At 45.1% G+C, this 19,031-nt stretch overlaps 1 protein-coding gene across 5 annotated transcripts in view; it reads left to right on the plus strand.

The window, feature by feature from the left end:
• The window catches only part of arhgef28a (Rho guanine nucleotide exchange factor (GEF) 28a), a 678,106-nt gene that overhangs the window by 490,671 nt on the left and 168,404 nt on the right, over window positions 1-19,031 (plus strand). For all 5 annotated transcript variants that reach the window (XM_085990347.1, XM_085990327.1, XM_085990336.1 and 2 more), the window contains 3 exons: window positions 2,022-2,204; window positions 2,395-2,532; window positions 12,776-12,927. In XM_085990347.1, the coding sequence (XP_085846473.1) occupies window positions 2,022-2,204; window positions 2,395-2,532; window positions 12,776-12,927 (473 nt within the window). The remainder of the gene's footprint in view (window positions 1-2,021; window positions 2,205-2,394; window positions 2,533-12,775; window positions 12,928-19,031) is intronic.

Raw genomic sequence — 19,031 nt, forward strand, 5'->3', positions numbered from 1 at the left:
TCCCCCTTGAGATATAAAGCAGATACTTACAACGCCCCCAACCCAACCCAGCCGTTGAGGCCGCAGTTCCCCAACCCCCTCAGACATACTAAAGCTTAAATTAGCCTCTGTCCCTGTTGAACACATATTGAAACCAAAAGCGGATATCAAAACCCTCCGCCCTGCCGAAGCCAAAATTGGCCACCGGCACCCTTAACACACTTCAAGCTAAGGTCAAAATTGCACACACACCCATTCCTTTCAGGACACATTCCTATACCAGCACCTCCTCACCCCTGCTGATAGCAAAGTAGCATTCCCCCCTACACACCCTCCCCTGCCCCTCCTAATCCCTGACTGAGGCCAAAGTCTGAAGCTGTCCCCCAACACAACAACAACAACTTGTATTTATATAGCAACTTTAAAGTACTAAAACGTACCAAGGCGCTTCAAATTGACATCAAGCCACATAAGGAGAAATTATGACAGGTGACCAAAAGCTTGGTCAAAGAGGTAGGTTTTAAAGAGTGTCTTAAAGGAGGAAAGAGATGCGGAGAGGTTTTGGCAGGAAATTCCAGAGCTTAGGGCCTAGGCAGCAGAAGGCACGGCCACCAATGGTTGAGTGATTATAATCAGGGATGCTCGAGGGCAGAATTAGAGGAGCGCAGATATCTCGGGGGGTTGTGGGGCTGAAGGAGATTACAGAGATAGGGAGGGGCGAGGCCATGGAGGGATTTCAAAACAAGGATGAGAATTTTGAAATCAAGACGTTGCTTAACCGGGAGCCAATGTAGGTAAGCAAGCACAGGGGTGATGGGCGAACGGGACTTGGTGCGAGTTAGGACACAGGCAGTTGAGTTTTGGATGACCTCAAGTTTACATAGGGTAGAATGTGGGAAGCCAGCCAGGAGTGCGTTGGAATAGTCAAGTCTAGACGTAACAAAGGCATGGATGAGAGTTTCAGCCACAGATGAGCTGAGGCAAGGGTGGAGACGGGCAATGTTACGGAGGTGGAAATAGGCAGTCTTAGTTATGCTGCGGATATAACACCAAATATTATCATAACCTGGCAGAGCCTCCCCCCTCTACAGAAGCAGAATTAACTCTCGGCTCTATCCCCCCCCCCCCCCCCCCCCAAGACAAACTACTCCATCCCACTAAACTCGCTCCTCTCATCTCTTCCTTGTGACCTCCTGCCTTTTTGTGTCAGTTTCAGGCCTTCTCTATCTCTACCCACCAGTTCCTACAATCTCCACCAGCTCCCACAATTTCCTGGCCATTCTTCAGCCTTGGCCACTGTGCTATATCCACACCAGTGAGCAGCACAGGAGGATAATGATGGGAGGTCAGAGGTGTGACAAGATAAGGAGAAGTGGCAAAATCGGAGGGGTGGGGGTGGTGCGGTTGTGGTGTAGTGCTTCTCTGCCTAATTCATTTGTGAGAGACGCCATGGAAGATTCACTATTCTGGTATAAATATTTTATATCTAAAGGTCTACAATCCTATACAAGGCCAAGACTGCACAGAAGATTATAAACACAGGCGTTTATATTTCATGTGGAAGCTTATTTATGTGGTGTTTATATATACGTGAAATCAATAGAAAAATGACATATATATACTATAGACTAACAAAAATGTTAGTAATGTATCATCATTCCTGGTTCAACAGTTCCAATTTCATTTTAAATTGCTTTTTCAATTATTAATAATGGAAAAATATGGTTTCATAAAGACTAGTAATAGAAGTTATATAGGCTATTGCAATTCCCTCCAGTATTCCCCAAGATAAATGTACTCAATCTCCTATTTGGACTCGATCATAATTGCCATCGTTTCACCAGAGTGCCCTGAAGAGGGTGTGGGTAATATCCCATGTTCATTTATTCATATTTTATGTACAGAATTGATCAGTATACATTTTTACAGTGCTTTTAGGAGGGGGGAATAAAAAAAATTACTCTTTCTACTGTAGTGAACCACATCTTCGCACATTCAACTGTAGATATTTGCGTAAGTGCCTGCTGATCTTTTCTGTACAGAGCGGCTGAGTTTACAGGATCAGCTGGTTTGCAGTAGTTTGGAGGAAAAGCTGCGAATCTATGCAGAGTTGGCTGAAAGAAATGGCTATGAAGAAGCAGGTCAGGAAACGCAGCTTTTGATCAAACCGGATACCGTTGAACTTCCACAAGCTGGATTTTTATTGACTGCTGCAGCCAGAGAGGGTAGGAATATATTCATCCTTCAGATTGCACTTATTTGTCATTTAATATCAGAATGACACTTTATAAAAATGTTGTTATAAATATTCAGACTGTAAAATATCACGTTTTAAAATAAATTTAACAAATTAATTGAATTACAATACTGTTTAATTATTGTTGTGTTTTGTTTTATTTTCTTCTCTTTCTGTAGCTGAAAGTCTTCAAAATTTACTGACATCTCAACCATGCAGCTTTGCTCGGCAGCCACGGGAAGGTTTGGGAGAGCCAGTGATGCCACACAAACTAGAAATGTTTGGGAACTTTAGCCATTATGCACCACCATCTATGTGTAAGTGGGATCTAAGCTGGTTACAGGGAACTAATGCATTCATATGAATGGTTATACAGTTGTCAGATTATTTAAAAAGAAACTCCACCCATGTTATTGTACAGGACATTGGAGTAGCTTTTTAACAAAGGTTGTCTGATTTCCAATACGCATGTTTCTCTATAAATCTTTTACCTGCCAGCAGTGAGTTTCATGAGTTAGGGATATTAGGATGTGGTAATAATAACATACATTGCAAAAAAAAGTCATCTTACAAAAGTATTATGTTAAAAATTGTAAGAAACGATACCATAAAAAAATGGGGCAATTTGTAATGCACAGTTTGGTTACAGGTCTATTTTTCAGCATTTGCACTGGGCCAATATGCCATTTTCTGATGAGTCCTCAGGAGTGGTATTGGCTCATACGGCAATATGTATAATATTCTTAATAGATAGTGTCAAACTAAGTGAGTCCATGACTGTTGTACCATATCATTTAGGACTTCTTAATATAATTTTGAAATCATAGCAGTTCTGGTTAGTCTGTCCATCATCTATCTCTCTCCCCTCTCTTTTCCTCTCTCATTAAAAATCTTGGCCCAGAAATTCGGGTCGGGGGCTTCCCGCGGGTGTAAGCCCCCAACCTGCACTTACCTTGCGTGCCGGCCGTTGAGCTGTGGGCCCCCGTGGAATTCCGATCCTGGGCCTGCTCCAACTGCCAGCGCGCAGTGCTTGCGTATCCCAGGGGCGCAGTTAGTTCGATGCGTCCCCTGGGATCACGTGGGCCATGGGGAGCCAATCGGAGCAGGGAATGCTTCATTCATAAGTTTGACAGGAAGTGCTGTCAAACTTAGAAATACTACGAGCCCCAAAACATCACTAAATCTTCAAATAAATTTTTTAAAAACCATCACATTTTAAAAATAAACTATAAATTACATGAAATAACTATTTTAAACAATAATTTAAATGTTTGAAAAAATAATTTTATTTTCTAACGGGGCTAAAAATAAACTTACCTTTCTTTAAAGTATTTTAAAATAATAAACCTGTGGAAAAAATGTTTAAATTTTAATTAATTCACCACTTACCTTGTAAAAAGCAGGCCTTACGACTGCTTTTTAAATGTGTAAATTCTGGAGACTTACCCTCCCAGGAAAACCTGCAAAAAAAACGCAAGTTCGATGCGCACGCGCAGCCTCCCCCGCGCACGCGTTCGAACTCTGAAGCCCTTCTTTCAGGGGAACGGAAGTGCCGGTTTCCCGCGCATGCGCAGTGCATGCAGGAAACTGGCACTTCCATTGGGCCTACGGGTGAGTACCCAGCGTGTATTCATGCACAACTTGACTTCATATTGTCATGTTTTAATCACACTAGTGAGCCAAACTTCTTACTCCACCTTCCACAGTTCTGCTAAACCCTTAAGCCCTAGGTTCCTCCTTCACAGTAGCACCAGATCGAAGGACTCTCACCCCCCCCCCCCGCATGCTGCCAAATATCAGCAGTGCCACCATAGTGTTGTAGGAAAAATGATTCCTCGGAAACTAGACTTTGAGTAAGAGAGACAACTTTATTAAATGACAGAGCTCTGGGAGAAGCGTCTGCAACCACGCGGTCAGCGAGAGCACCTTCTCCCCGATTGTAGTACGTGCCGAGCTTATATACAATTCCAAGAAGTTGGTTTTAGATCATTTACATTCATCCAATCAATTCGTTTATTAGCGCATATCGTTATTTTCCTCCAGTCAGGAGTTTACACACTCGTGTTGCCAATTCTGCCTCTTCAGGTCTTCGTTCCGTCTTGTTCCCCGGCGGAATGTGATTAGTTCGATAATAGGATACAAGTGATTAGTTCGATGGTAGGATACCAGTGAACCTTGTTAGTCCTCAGTGATTCAATTAGTCCCAGTCAGGACACGAGATGAACTTTGTTCCAGCCATGCGTAAGCGTGGCATGTCTCACTGTGCAGTGATTCAATTAGTCCCAGTCAGCGAATTTGTTGTTTGTGTCTTTTCCAGCAAAATCTTGTCCAGCAATCTTGTCCAGCAAAATTTTATTCTAACAGTCCCTCCTCTTGGTCCTGGAGCACTATTCATTTGCTCCCAGATGACCATCCTCGGTACCCCTTTCGTCAGTGCTTACAGCCACTGGCTTATGTCCGGGGGTTCGGTTGTTCCTTCGACAGTGTCGTATTGGTGTTCTTCGTCCCTTGGTAGCAGGTTGGTGTGTTCCTCCTTGATAGAGGCGATCGGCATCACGGTTTTCATAGCAGTTTGGCAACACAACTTTATAAGGCTCAGCGCACAACACATCAACATACAAATTACAACTATTATTATCCCTTGCATCATCCACGCTCCCCACCCGGTTTTCCCTAGCAACCAATCAAGCCACCCTGTGCTTGTGGGTTGATGGAGCTTCTTTATTTCTTCTTGGATATGATTTGCTAGGCTCGTGATATTCTCGGAGCTATCTGGGACATATGTACAGCAGTCTGTCCTGATCAGGGCACAGGTGCCTCCTTGCGCCGCCAACAGATAATCTAGGGCTATCCTATTCTGTAAGGCGGTGGTCCGGATCGCCACCATTTCGGCACTCATTTCTCTCAGGGACTCAGCCGTATCGTTGGCTATTTGTTTGAGCACTGCTGCCATGTTTATGGATTCCCTTGCTATTTTTCCTGTTCCGTACCAGGGGCATGCTATAGCCCAGAATCTTTCGGTTTCCGTAATAACTCTCTTAACACGCTTGGCTGGTTGCCATAACGACTGGTACCCGTAGTGGTGGGTTAGGGAGGATAAATGATGGATGTATGGTACTACGTATCCTATATAGCATGACCCAGTCCAGGTTCGTGGAAGCCATGGATACGCCTTATATCCGCAAATGAAATAGGTATTATTATAGGCCTCAAATTTGTTCCAAAGTTGGTACATGATCCCAGGTATTCCCCTCCAGGGTAGATTGCTAGTCCGGTTTAGCACTTCGGATAAATTAAACGTTCCCACGTAGGGCCATTCTAGGGCACCTGGTGGTTTAGTACTGGTTTTGGTTAAAGTGTAATTATACTTGCACTTACTCCATCCAACCACTAACCCTGTCTCGTCATAGTTTACCAAGCAGACTTCCCCCTCTGCATTGTTTAGTTTTCCCCCTGTGCTGACTAATAGCTCTTCTGGATACCTTCGATTATCGTACTGGGGATGAAACCATCCTTTAAAGTTCGTGGGGTTATACCCTGCCTGTTTCCACTCATGTTCCAGCTGATCTGGATTCAAGCTATTTTGGGTTTGTATGGTATCCTCCTTATTCCAGGTGGTATTAGAGTATAATAACCACCCTACCATCTCTTCTACCTTAAAGGGGATAGGCCTTAATGGGATTCCTCCCCCCGTATGGGTGGGCACATGGGCGCACACCCAGCAGGAGCTTTGGCCCATTTTTTTTCGCATAGACATATATGACATATACAGAAAGGTATTTACATGCAATCCTCTCTCTTTACGTAAATGGGGTACCGCGCTTCCCGTGACAATATAAAATAACGCCATTACCCATAATACTCTAAACATGATTAATATATCACTACAGTCCAGTCTTTACAGGAATTTTATGACAAAGGGTATGCAGATCACCTGTAAAACAGATTCAGAAAGTAGCCAGTCAGTTGTCTTTATATACTTTCAATTGTGTCCAATGCTTCCATACTCCTTTACCCCTTATGTCTAGACAGGCACAGGTATCCCCACTGATTATGATTTCATATGGCCCACTCCATTTTGGGGCGAACCCTGGTTTGCTGGGCAGAGTTTTCACCATGACTTTACTACCCGCTGAGGGAACATAAGCCGTCATTGTGCCCGATCCTTGTCCTCCTGATTATCGCGGACATTCTTTCGCATCTCCTTTAATTGAGTGCTAAGCTCCAGAACGTATCGTTTTAGTCTATCTTTTAAAGGGCCTACATCGGCCCCACCTGTTATGATGCCTTCTGGCAATTGCATCGCCCTTCCTGTCATCAATTCATAAGGGGTCAAGCCTATCGTTCGGTTTTCAGTGGCTCGCAGCTTCATTAGGATAATGGGCAATACTTCAGTCCAGGTTTTCCCCGACGTCTGCATTGCCTTTGCCAATGCATTTTTAAGGGTTCGGTTCATTCGTTCCACCATGCCCGAACTTTGAGGGTGGTATGGGATGTGGAATTTTTGTTTAATTCCCATTAATTGGCATACCGTTTTTATGACACTCCCGGTAAAGTGGGTACCTTGATCAGAGTCCATTTGAATTGGTATTCCCCACCTGGGGATTACTTCTTCAGCTAAGACTCTGGCAACCGTCAAAGTGGTGCAATTTCGCGTGGGGAAAGCCTCTACCCAGCGGGTGAATTGGTCTATGACCACGAGGCAGTATGTTTTGCCGTGTGACGGTGGAAGGGGACCTGTGAAGTCTATCTGTGCTTTTTTAGGGCTTACCTTGAGGCCAGCCGTCTCTAGGGCCCTTAGTACTAAATATAGGGTTGCCAGATGGTCTGCCTTCGTTTCCGAGGCTATTAGTATGTCGTCGACGTACTGCAAAATAGTGCTTCCCTTAGGTACTTCTATCTGTTTTAGGATATCACTCATGACGCGGTGAAAAATAGCTGGGCTATTATGGAATCCCTGTGGCAATCGGGTCCACGTATATTGTTTATCCCCTACTGTGAATGCAAATTTCTCTTGTGATTCCGGATCTAATGGGAGTGCCCAGAATCCGTTAGCTATGTCAAAAACGGTGAATATCTTCTGTTCAGGGGATAGCCCATTCAAAATTGTTGAGGGGCTGGCAACGATGGGGTGTAATTTAGGAGTGACCCTGTTGAGGGCCGTATAGTCTATAGTCAACCTATAGCTCCCATCAGGTTTCTCTACTGGCCATGTGGGGGAATTAGTAGTGCTCGTGGTTTCCCTCAGGATACCCCTTTCTACTAGCCCTTTCACTATGTCCACGACTGCCTTCCTGGCCTCCGCCTTTATTGGGTACTGGCGGTGGGATTAGCCAATGTCCCGCCCCGACTCACAGGAGCCATCTCGACTATTTCAACGTCCCCCTCGCCTGCAGGGGCTGTTGGTTCTGCACTGTAATATGGGGGAAGGGAGGTGGTGTCTGGACAGGTCCCCATTCGCCCCCCCCTCGTATACCTTACACTCTAATTCCTTTATAATCTTTGCTTGACATTTCGCCTTTGTCTCTAGTTCCGTAACCATCTGTACTTTGTCTTGTGCAACTTTCTTTATTACGTTTACTTGTTCAATGAGTCCTGCTAGTTGGTGTACTAATAACACTCCTGCCTTCTTGGTTTTATCCTTTGTCTGTTTAGTCAACCAGCTTCTCTGGAGTTCTAAAGTCTGTGACACATCCCACCCGTCTTTCTGCATCTTCTTAATTAACGACTGTCGGTTTGTCATATAAGAATATGTGAGGGAGCCCAAAGGTCCCCTCTTAACTTCCTCACCTGACATCGCCGCTGCTTCACCGATCATTCCTTCGTGTCTGGAGATCTGTTCCTTAGAGAGCCCCCCCATTCTTTCCTTCCGAGAATACCCGAGCTTCTTGTCGCACTCTATGCCAGCGTTCTCAGAGGTCCGGGTTTGTCTTTCTCTCAAAACTGCCCGGACGTGTAACGCTTGCTTGTTGGATGGGGTTTCTACCCCTCGCCGGTGTCTGTTTACCTGATCAGGGTCCTACAACACCGACACTAATAATCTCCTAGTTCACTTAGCAACATGATATAATGCAGAAAAATGTTAACCGTACTCGACTAGTATCACGACTTTAGAACACCTTGGAGTCTCGGCACCTACTTCATGGTCCTGGCCTTCGCGTGGGGCATTTGCCCTCTTAACAACCGGCCTGAGGCTAGGTGTCTGAGACAAGTGTCCTCCTGATCCGAGGTTTTTCTTAGTTACTTAGTTACTATTACACAAATACAAATACACACATACAAATCAAGTAGTGTCTCTTACCCACTCAGTCTGTGTCCCAGATTCGTTTTGGTGCCGCTTCGCCGTTCAGTCGCCTTGCCGAGTGTCTCTGATTTATGGGCGGTCAAAAATCTGACTACTCACCCTGGTCACTGATTCGAACGACTGTTCAGCTCCGTGGCGCCCTGCTCGCAGCGCCAATTTGTTGTAGGAAAAATGATTCCTTGGAAACTAGACTTTGAGTAAGAGAGACAGCTTTATTAAATGACAGAGCTCTGGGAGAAGCGTCTGCAACCACGCGGTCTGCGAGAGCACCTTCTCCCCGATTGTAGTACGTGCCGAGCTTATATACAATTCCAAGAAGTTGGCTTTAGATCATTTACATTCATCCAATCAATTCGTTTATTAGCGCATATCGTTATTTTCCTCCAGTCAGGAGTTTACACACTCGTGTTGCCAATTCTGCCTCTTCAGGTCTTCGTTCCGTCTTGTTCCCCGGCGGAATGTGATTAGTTCGATAATAGGATACAAGTGATTAGTTCGATGGTAGGATACCAGTGAACCTTGTTAGTCCTCAGTGATTCAATTAGTCCCAGTCAGGACACGAGATGAACTTTGTTCCAGCCATGCGTAAGCGTGGCATGTCTCACTGTGCAGTGATTCAATTAGTCCCAGTCAGCGAATTTGTTGTTTGTGTCTTTTCCAGCAAAATCTTGTCCAGCAATCTTGTCCAGCAAAATTTTATTCCAACAATAGTACTGTCAAATTCCAGGATCCCCACCCCCAATTCTGCCAAAGCACAGGACCATTGCTACCAAAGCACAGGATTTTCCCCAAATCCAGCTAAACCCCCATTCCTTCTCCCCAACACTCATTTAATACTAGATATCTATCTCCAGTTGGTAAATCTTGCAGATCATCTTGCTGTGTATTCTCAACTTTGAAAATGGTGAGAGATTAAAAAATATATTTTTATATAGTTTTCACAGTCTTATGGAATTCGATCCCCAAAGTACCAGCAAAATTGCCAAAATAAAAATGATCCTGATATCCATAAACACCCCTATTATTAAATAGCGAATCCTCCAACTCACTGTGAGCAACGCCACAGAAGTTTTACTAGTAGTAAATTAAGAATCTTGCGTCTGCACTTCCTGTCAACTTTTTCCATTATAAGTTCCTGTATCCACATTTATAATGGAAATTGTCCATCTAAACATGAAATTACAATCTCCTCCCCACCCCCATGGAGGCGCTACAGTTGTAATTGTACATGACAAGTTTGCATAGACAGTTTCCATTATAAATGTAGAAGCAGGAATTTATTATGGAGATATAAAATAAAAGTGTAGACTGTATGAAAATGGGGTCTGAATCACTTCTGCTTGTCCTGGTCCAATTAGCCTCTGGTCTCTAACCTTGCTTCAACTGAAGACTATACATTGAAACATAGAAAAATAGAAGCAGGAGTAGGCCATTCGGCCCTTCGAGCCTGCTCCATCATTCAATATGATCGTGGCTGATCCTCTATCTCAATACCATATTCCAGCTCTCTCCCCATACCCCTTGATGCCTTTTGACATTGACTCTCCATGTGCAAGACAGATTGACTACCTTATAAATGTGCTGCGCCATTTGTTAAACAGTTGATTGCAATACTTGCAGGAGAGGAACAGACGACATGATGGTTTCAAGGGCATCAGTGCTTTTGGTTCTTTTATTAAATAAGGCATGTTTTCAAAACTAAAACATAAAACCACACAGGAAATGTTTGTATGTCTGCATATTTCAATGCTCATGTTATGAGTCAATACTCATGGCCAGATTTAGTGAAAAATCTATTACGTCTCAACATTTTTCCACCTCCCCACTGCAATCACCATCAAGCCCAGCCAGAAACATGATTTATTGTGACAAATATGTTGTTTTCTTGTGAGTCATTTTCATCTCTTCACCTCTATCCCTCCTTTTATAATACCCGATTGTAACAGGAACATCCATTAGTCCCATACTTGTTTGGCAAACCTGGGGTTTCTGTGCATATAGTAATTTAGGTTTTAATAGATAAGCTTGTTACTTGGTACATGAAAAGACTTCAAAAGTATGTTCTAATTGGTAGTTTGTGAAAGCACGCTCTGCCCTCACGAAACCCTTGGCCACCACAAACCACTGCAGGCAGCATTCACTGGGAGCCTGCTGTGTAACCACCACAAACCACTGCAGGCAGCATTCACTGGGAGCCTGCTGTGTAACCACCACAAACCACTGCAGGCAGCATTCACTGGGAGCCTGCTGTGTAACCACCACAAACCACTGCAGGCAGCATTCACTGGGAGCCTGCTGTGTAACCACCACAGTCATGTTTATACAGTGTCATCTGTCTTTATTTTCAATAATTGGTCAGGAAGGAGTAATAACTTTCAAGCAAGTTTGTTTTGTTCTGTTTAGTTGCTTTTACACAGTGGAAGACTCTGGCCTAGAAATTCGGTATAGCCGCGTTTGGGGGGCTAGTCCTGGCGATGCGCAAAGTTTAGCGCCAGGCGCAATTTAGCGCCACCTAGCGCGATATTGGGTTGCAGCGCCCCTAAAGGTGATTGCGGCGCTAAATCAGGCGCTGCACACTACTCTTAAGGTGCTAACCCGGCGGCGCAACCCAATTTCACGGCGGCGGGGCGCAGCGAGGGTGCTGTCAATAATCACTTTCCCTGAGATACAGTGGCGCAGGCCAGCTCTTAAAGGGGCAGGTCAATTGGCATCACCAGACACACTCACTGCCTTGTAGGCCTTCAAAGTAGTGGGAGCCTACCTGTGGCGCACCAGCCTAGCAAGACATGGAAAGGGTGAGGCAGAGGGCGGAACGCCTCACTGATGGGGCATTGGATGCTTTGGTTGGCGCAGTGGATTCAAGGCCAAGGAAGATGGTCAGAATGTGATTTATGTTTTGGACAGTCTCCCGGGTGTGAGAGGCAGTTATGTGTCAGTGTATTAGTTTTGCTTTCTGTTGCCATAGCTTTCTCATGTTTGAAGGAACCACATTTTGTGTAATGAAACACTTTCTTCATTTACAATGGCCATGCCTGCTATTTACATGCATCTTGCCCTTCACAGGCTTTGGGGTATCAGACCGGTTACATTCCTGTTCTTGGAATGGCAGCAAGCATTCCATGAGAGGGGCCTAGAAGCTACTTCTGATCAGCCTCTGACGCGCAGCCTGAGAAGAGCAGCTCGCGTAGAAGTTCAGGCCAGCAGCCATCTTCTCAGCCGCCGACAGAGATGTCCTGCACCTTATCTGAGGCTGCAGATCTGGCTGAAACAGCTGGCACAGCTCAGTCACCACCTCCTTTCTAAATCGCAGCCTTCTGACACGCTGCTCCTCCGGCATGTTCATGTAGGAAAACTGCTGTCGGATAACCCTGCCAGCGTAAGGTCTGCTGTGGTGACGTCTGTTGGCCCTCCTCCATCTGGCCATGCCCGCCCCCCTCTCCCTGCGTCTCAGTGCCCTTTCCAGATGATTCAGCAGCAGGACGTTCCCCTCCAATGCAGCCCCCATAATAAGTGCCCACAGGAAGGTTCCCCGTTGTCAAGGCTCACCAACAGCAAGGTGATGGTCAGAAGGCTGAAGATCGTCTGCCTGCGCTGGCTCAGTGGTCAAATGGCTCTGTGTGCAGCTCAGCAACTCTTTGTAGCTCTCGAGGAAGTTGTGATCCAAAAATGGCTGCCGCTTTTAAACCACACCAGTCCCCTTTAAATAACGCTCCTCCAGCCCGAGAGCGACTTGGTAAGGCCCAGGTAAGCTGTCACTATTAGCGCCAGGCGCTACGGTTGGGGGCACCACTGAATTTCCGGTCCGGGGCACCCAAAAGGCGTTGCACACTCAAATGACGTCATAATCAGCCTGCGCCCATGAGCGGGCGCTAAAATTTAGCGCCGGTGCTAAATGCATGCTCAATATGGGCGCCCGCCCGGAAATTGGCTAGCGCCCCACTTCTCGGCCTCTTTAGGCGTTAATCGGTGGCGCTATCAACCGAATTTCTCCCCCTCTGTGTTACCACCACTGGTCCTGACCACAGCCCAGAGGTCATCAGAACAGAAAGACGCTTTCTTTTAATTGGGTGGCTGACCTTAATGAACTGAGCAGGTTTATTTTCAAGTTGGTCCTGGCTGTGCATTACCCATGCATCAGGAACCATGCAGTACTAGCGTAGGTTTTTCGCATTGTACACAAGCAGCTTTAAATGGTTCTGGTTGACGTGTGTTAACATGAGCAGTAAAATGTTACTTTTCTTGTATCTCCCTATTAGATGCATCGGACACTAAGAACCCAGGCTCACAGTTACCGGTCACAGATTCTGTAATGAGACAGACGGGAGGTGCATGGTGTGGCTTTGACCCTTCGCTTTTGCAGACAGACAGTGAACTGTACAGACCTAGATCAGATAGCAGTATACGAAAGGTAAGTAGATACACAAGAGTGGGGCTCAATCCTGATTAAGAAACAATTACATTCAGAATCTCAGTGAGCAGTCAGACTGCCAGTCTGGACAGTGATAGTAACACTGACATTTCCTTTTCCTGCTGGAGGATTTTATTTTTGTTCCCCCCCTCCCCCACACCTCCCTCTCATGAGTCTTTACAGAGACATTTGTTATTGATCAGATTTGGACCAAAGCCGAAAGCTAGAATTTTGGTTTTCTGGCAGGTTTGCAATTCTCTTGAAATGATCTTTCCCTTGGATATCCCAGCATAGCAGCCTATTATGAAATATTAATTTGTTTACAACCTAAGCTATTTTATCCTCTGTAGATCCTTTTTTTGGTCTAAATTTAACTTTGCTATTTATATTGTTGCACAAAAGAATTTATTTAGAATTGTATTTAATCAAAAGGAAGCTTCTAAATTCAAAGTGGTTAGTATCAAAAATCATGAACAAAAAATTCAAGTTACTGAGACTTGCCAAAAACGGACGACATCTGTTAAATTCATAAATGGATTCTGGCTTGCAGTGATTATTTTTCCACTACTTCCATTTTTACTTCTTTTATCTCCCGAGTACAATTCAGTCTAATTTGTCAGCCTGCATTTGAATGTTTGCCATGTCTAGTAAATCATTAACAGCTCAGGATGAGAATTCAGTTTTTCTTGGGATTTCACGTTGCGGAACGTAAAATTTGGTAAAATGATTCCAAAGACTTAATCCCACAGGCTGGCACATAAGGATCTGTAGAATGATATTGCCAGGGAACATCGATAGATTACACATGCAGATGTTTCCAAGCTTTTTGTGTTTGTGAGCAACTTAGGTGCGCACCATGGAGCCTGGGTGCCACAATTAGGGGGCTAAATTCGATAGCCCCCGAAAACATGCGTGGAGATCACATTGTGTGATTAACTTGCACCCATTCAATGTAACGCAGGCAGCACACCAAATTTGTTTTGCCTGTTCATTTCAATGATTTCAGCGTTAACCACATTGTTGATTGGCTGCACGCATCAGCAGGTGGCCCAAAATCATGAGAGGCTAGCACCGGTTAAAGCCAGCCTGCACTGCTTAAAGGTAGCCTGCACCTCTTAAAGGGTAGGTGCATTGTGGCTGGAGCAGGTGCTGGAAGTCGTTTAGGAAGGGAATCTGATCTGGGAAACAGTGAAGAATGGCATAACATGGGAGAGAGCGGGCTCCAAAGTTTATGGACGCTGCACTGGAGGCCTTGGTGGAGGAGGTGGAAAGGAGGAGAGATGTCCTGTATCCACAGAGGGCTAGGAGGACCTTCAGAAGGCAGTGGGAGCAGATAGCCGTGGAGGTCAATGCCAGGAGTCAAACCCTGAAGACCTGGATGCAGTGCCGCAATAAGTTCAATGACCTCACACGAGTGATCAAGGTCAGTGAATGCATCTTCAAATGTCATATACTACCAACTCCACCAGTAGCATCAGTCACGCTCTAATCATCACACCCCCATCACTCACCTACCAACAAGCTCTATTAATCAGGACTCATACCTAACATTCATAGCTTTACAACACCCTCACACACTTAGCACTACTGCAAGCCTCACACCAACATCTCTCAGCTCGCACCCACTGCCAGCTATTCACCCAATGGTTGCATGACACAGACACACTTCCCTCTTTCTTGCAGGACAAGGTGGCGCACAACCGGAGGCAGCAGGAACTAACCAGCGGGGGACATGCGAGCCTGCATGTCCTAACCCCTATGGAGGAGACGGTGCTGGCCATTATTGGAACTGAGGCCGTGGCCAGTGGCGGGGTTGAAACCATCATAGATGACGGTATCCTCATAACTAATCCTCCTTCTCACATCCCACTTCCCCCTCATCATACAATCTCTTCTGATTTACAAGCTGCAGAATGTGTAAGCATGCACCTCTTAATTTTCCCCTCCTCCCCTCACCACAACCTTACCCATGTGCGTTTCTCCTTTCAGTGGTGGAAGAGCAAGAAGGCAGTGATGATGAAGACACACCTTCACTCGATTTAACACTCGCAACCACCAGCTCAGATACTGACACTGCACGTAATTTAAAGGATAAGTTAGAGGTGGGATCGGCACGTGGTGAGACACCGGGCATGAGTAACCTGCAGCCAGAGCAAGGGACAAGAACAGCGCAGGTGCCAGCTCGCTGGAGGGCGAGATTGCACATGAGTTCTGTTGCAGAGGACTCAAATGAGGACTTTGATGGGACAGGCTACAGGAGAAGGCTGATGGGTATGCACAATGAAATGCTTGGTGCATTAGCAGGCCTGCCAGAAAGTCTGCGTGCAATGTCAAGGAGCATGGAGGAGTCCGGCACCAACTTGGCACAGGGCTTTGCGCAGAGCTTGGAGCCCATCCTTTCCAGCATGGAAATGGTGGCCAACTCAATTAGCGCACTTGTGGACCCAACCATGATGCAGCGTCTGATGGCCAATGTCACAGCTTCCATTGCAGCACAAGCAGCAGACACCCAACGTCTGAGTGCTGAAGTGGAAGCTCAGATTGCTGACATGCAAGGTCAACTTGCTGCCATGCAAGCTCAGACTGCTGCCATCATGGCTCTGTAAGAAGAGAAGAAGGATTACAGTGTTCAAAGGGGCTTTCAGGGTGCCACAGCAGTCTGTCCTCCAACAGATTACTAGGATTGCTGAGGTGCCGCCCCGGGGAGTGGTAGTGAAAGACTTGGAGCATGTACCTGCTGTCCTCTCTCAGGATGACAGCATTTGTTCCAGTACCACTGCCACTCCACCAGTGCTCTTACTGTTGCCTGTCAGTTGCCAGACTGTTGCCGCCCACGCTGAGATGGTGCAATTGAAGCCAGGCCTTTTAGGCCCACAGCTGCTTGAGGGTGTCCTCTAAGGCCATCTGTAGTCTCTTCCACTGAAATTCAGCAGTCTTCCACCAGCCATGCTGCAGCCACTGGGGTAGCACTGCCTAGGAGCACTAGGACAGGCAAAGGCACACTGAAGACAGGCACTAAGGGAATGCACAAGGGTAATTCGTTTACGTTTGTATGCAACATGGCATGATCTGATTTATAAGTTTGGTTTGGAATGTTTATTTTGTGGAATCTTTTCTTTTTGCATTGTGGCCAAGCGGATGCTGTGATGGTCAGTGACAGAGGGAAGGTAAGGTGTGGGACTGTTGGTGAATGGGGAATTAGGGTTGTGGTTACTGGTATTGTACTCCGATTAGTTCTTCACGGAGAGCCCAGAAAGAAAGGGGCCAGTTCTGAGGTTGCAGTTGTGGCTGCAGCAGGTGGCAGATTTCAGTGAGGACATCCTTACTGAAGCGCAGACATCTCATACGCTGTTGCTCACTGAGGTTCAGATAGGAGAATTGCTCCCTGAACACCCATGGCAGATATGGCCTCCTGCTAAGATCGCTTCTCCCCCTCCTCCTCCTCCCTCTTCCAGCAGCTTATCCTGGCCTGCTCTGCGTGCCCTCTGTTCATTCTCCAAGTCATGCTGTATTCCATGGGGAATTCCTACTGGTGCACCCATGCCTGGGAGCAACTGGTTGTGCAGAAGCCTTGCAGTCAGGAAAAAGTCCTTCAGCACCTGCCACACCACTCCCTGTAGACTTTTGCAATTGAAACAACTATAGAAAGCATCAAACACTTGTAGAATCGCAGCAACAGCCAGAAGAAATCAACCAGTGTTATGTTCATTAATAACTAGACATTCTTATTGTGAACACAGCTAGCTTCTAGCTAGTTATTTATTCAGTACACGTTCTCTAGGTACAGTATCTGTAGAGGCTTCCATGTGTGCTCCTGTGTGCAGGCTGCCATCTTGACTGTTGCCTTCTGGGTAGCCTAGCCTCATGGGTAATGTAGTCTTAATATATATATAGCTGGGTAGTGTAGTTTTTACATACAGCTATATACAGCTCTACTGCTCCACCTAGTGTCCACCACAGAATGACATGCTATTGATCACTACATCCCCCTTTCTTTGGAGGTTTAACAAAATCAATATCAATCAACTTTCAAGAAAACAATAAAGATAATATCAGTAACACTTTTGTTAGTGCTCTATAAACATAAACATTTTCAAAACAGTCAACACATTTTCAAAGCTTTACATTGTACTCAAAGATGAAGTCTATCAGGCTCTTTTACTTCACGTGTGGATCTTCTCAACACGGGTAAGTCTGATGTGTCTTCATGAGATTGTTCTGGCGGTGAATGACAAGATGCAGTTGCGGCATTGTCATCAATCTGCTCTTGTATAGATCGAGGTCTCCTTGCGATCTTTGCTTGGAGAAGGTTTCAGTGTTTCCTTCACTCTTCATGCCATAACTCTCAATGTAGTCAATGCACTCTCGAAAAACTGCTGGCAGCTGGATCCCATCATACAGCATAGTCCTCTCAGCAGCCTCGGCTAATGGAACACCAAAGATTGGCCTGAGGAAAGGAGGAGTATCCACCGGAACTGCTTCCTGCTCTGGTGCAGGCTTCTTCTTTTTCTTTTTCTCTTTCCACTGCTTAACAACATCTGCTGCGGTTATATCTTTGGACTTTTTCTCCTTGTGTTTTTTCTCTTTGTGCTTAAAGTCTTTTTCTTTCTTCGTGGAGAAACTAGGCTTTTTGAAGACATGGCTACCCTTTGGCCTTTTCATCCTTGATGGGCTCTCTGCTTCATCACCTGAGTCATCTGGTCTGCTTATGGCACAGTTTATACGGTAGACTCTTTTGACCAGTTCTAAGTCTTCACAAGCTTTGTCACCTAATAGTAAATCAAGTCTTTCAGCCACAACAGAAAGCATGAGATGATGCACTTTGTCTTTGACTGTCACTTTAAGTCTGCATACACCTAAGCTATCTATTTTCTGTCCATTATAGCTCTTCAGTAGTACTGACTTTTTCTGTATTTTGGGCTTTTCTTTCATATTGTTAATGTCACTCATACTGATTAAGTTTGCTTTTGCCCCAGTGTCCAGTTTCAATGTAACTAATGCTCCATTTATCTGCAGTGGGATCATCCATTTGTCCTCTTTTACTGCATTAACTTTATGTTCAGCATTGTCTATTTCTGAGGGCTGCACATTTTCTGTATCTTTTTTGATATCGTCACATGACACCATTCCTACAAAAAATGTCTCACTTACATCAGTGTCCTCAATTACATTAACTTGTTGCCCTTTCGTTGTTTTTACTTTTGAAAAGCATTGTTTGGCAAAGTGATTCTTTCCATTACACTTTGTGCACATTTTTCCAAACGCTGGGCATTGTCTTAACTGGTGTTTGTAACCACAGCGTTTACAATTAAAAATGTCATCCTCCGATTGCTTTTCATTTCTGTTCTGCCCACGTTTCTTCCCCTTGTAGGACACAGCACCGACAGCAGCATTATCACTCATTACATTCGCATCATTATTGATTTCACTGAAAGTCTTCGCGTGATTTTGAGCTAGCTCGCTGGCTTAGCATATTTTCACTGCATTTTCCAAATTTAGTTCGGTTTCTCTCAACAGACGTTCCCTGACTTTTTTATCATGAATACCAAACACAATCTGGTCACGAATCATGGATGCTTTGAGCTCAGAGAAATTACATGTCTGTGCTTTCAGTTTCAGATCAGTTATAAAGCTAACAAAAGTCTCATTTTGTTGCTGTGTCCGAGAACAGAAGATGTATCTTTCATACGTCTCATTCTTTTTGGGAGAGCAATGTGCATCAAATTTTTTTAGCACATCTTCTAATTTTTTTTTGTTCTCCACTGGATTAAATACAAATGTATTAAATACCTCTATCGCCTGTGGGCCTGCAACCGTAAGCAGCAACGCTATCTTCCTTGCGTCTGGCTTCGTACCGAACCCGATGGCTGCAATGTAGAGTTCAAATTGCTGTTTAAAAGTCTGCCAATTGTAGTTGATTTTTTCTGTGAGATTCAAACGCTCTGGTGGCTTCAAATTCTCCATGTCGCTTTTCACAATTTTCAGCAGATCTTCACCACCCTGGTACCATGTTATGTTCATTAATAACTAGACATTCTTATTATGAACACAGCTAGCTTCTAGCTAGTTATTTATTCAGTACACATTCTCTAGGTACAGTATCT

Source organism: Somniosus microcephalus, chromosome 1, assembly GCF_052327205.1.
Source record: "Somniosus microcephalus isolate GS21.2 chromosome 1, FLI_Smic_1.0, whole genome shotgun sequence".
NCBI classification, from domain to species: Eukaryota; Metazoa; Chordata; class Chondrichthyes; order Squaliformes; family Somniosidae; genus Somniosus; species Somniosus microcephalus.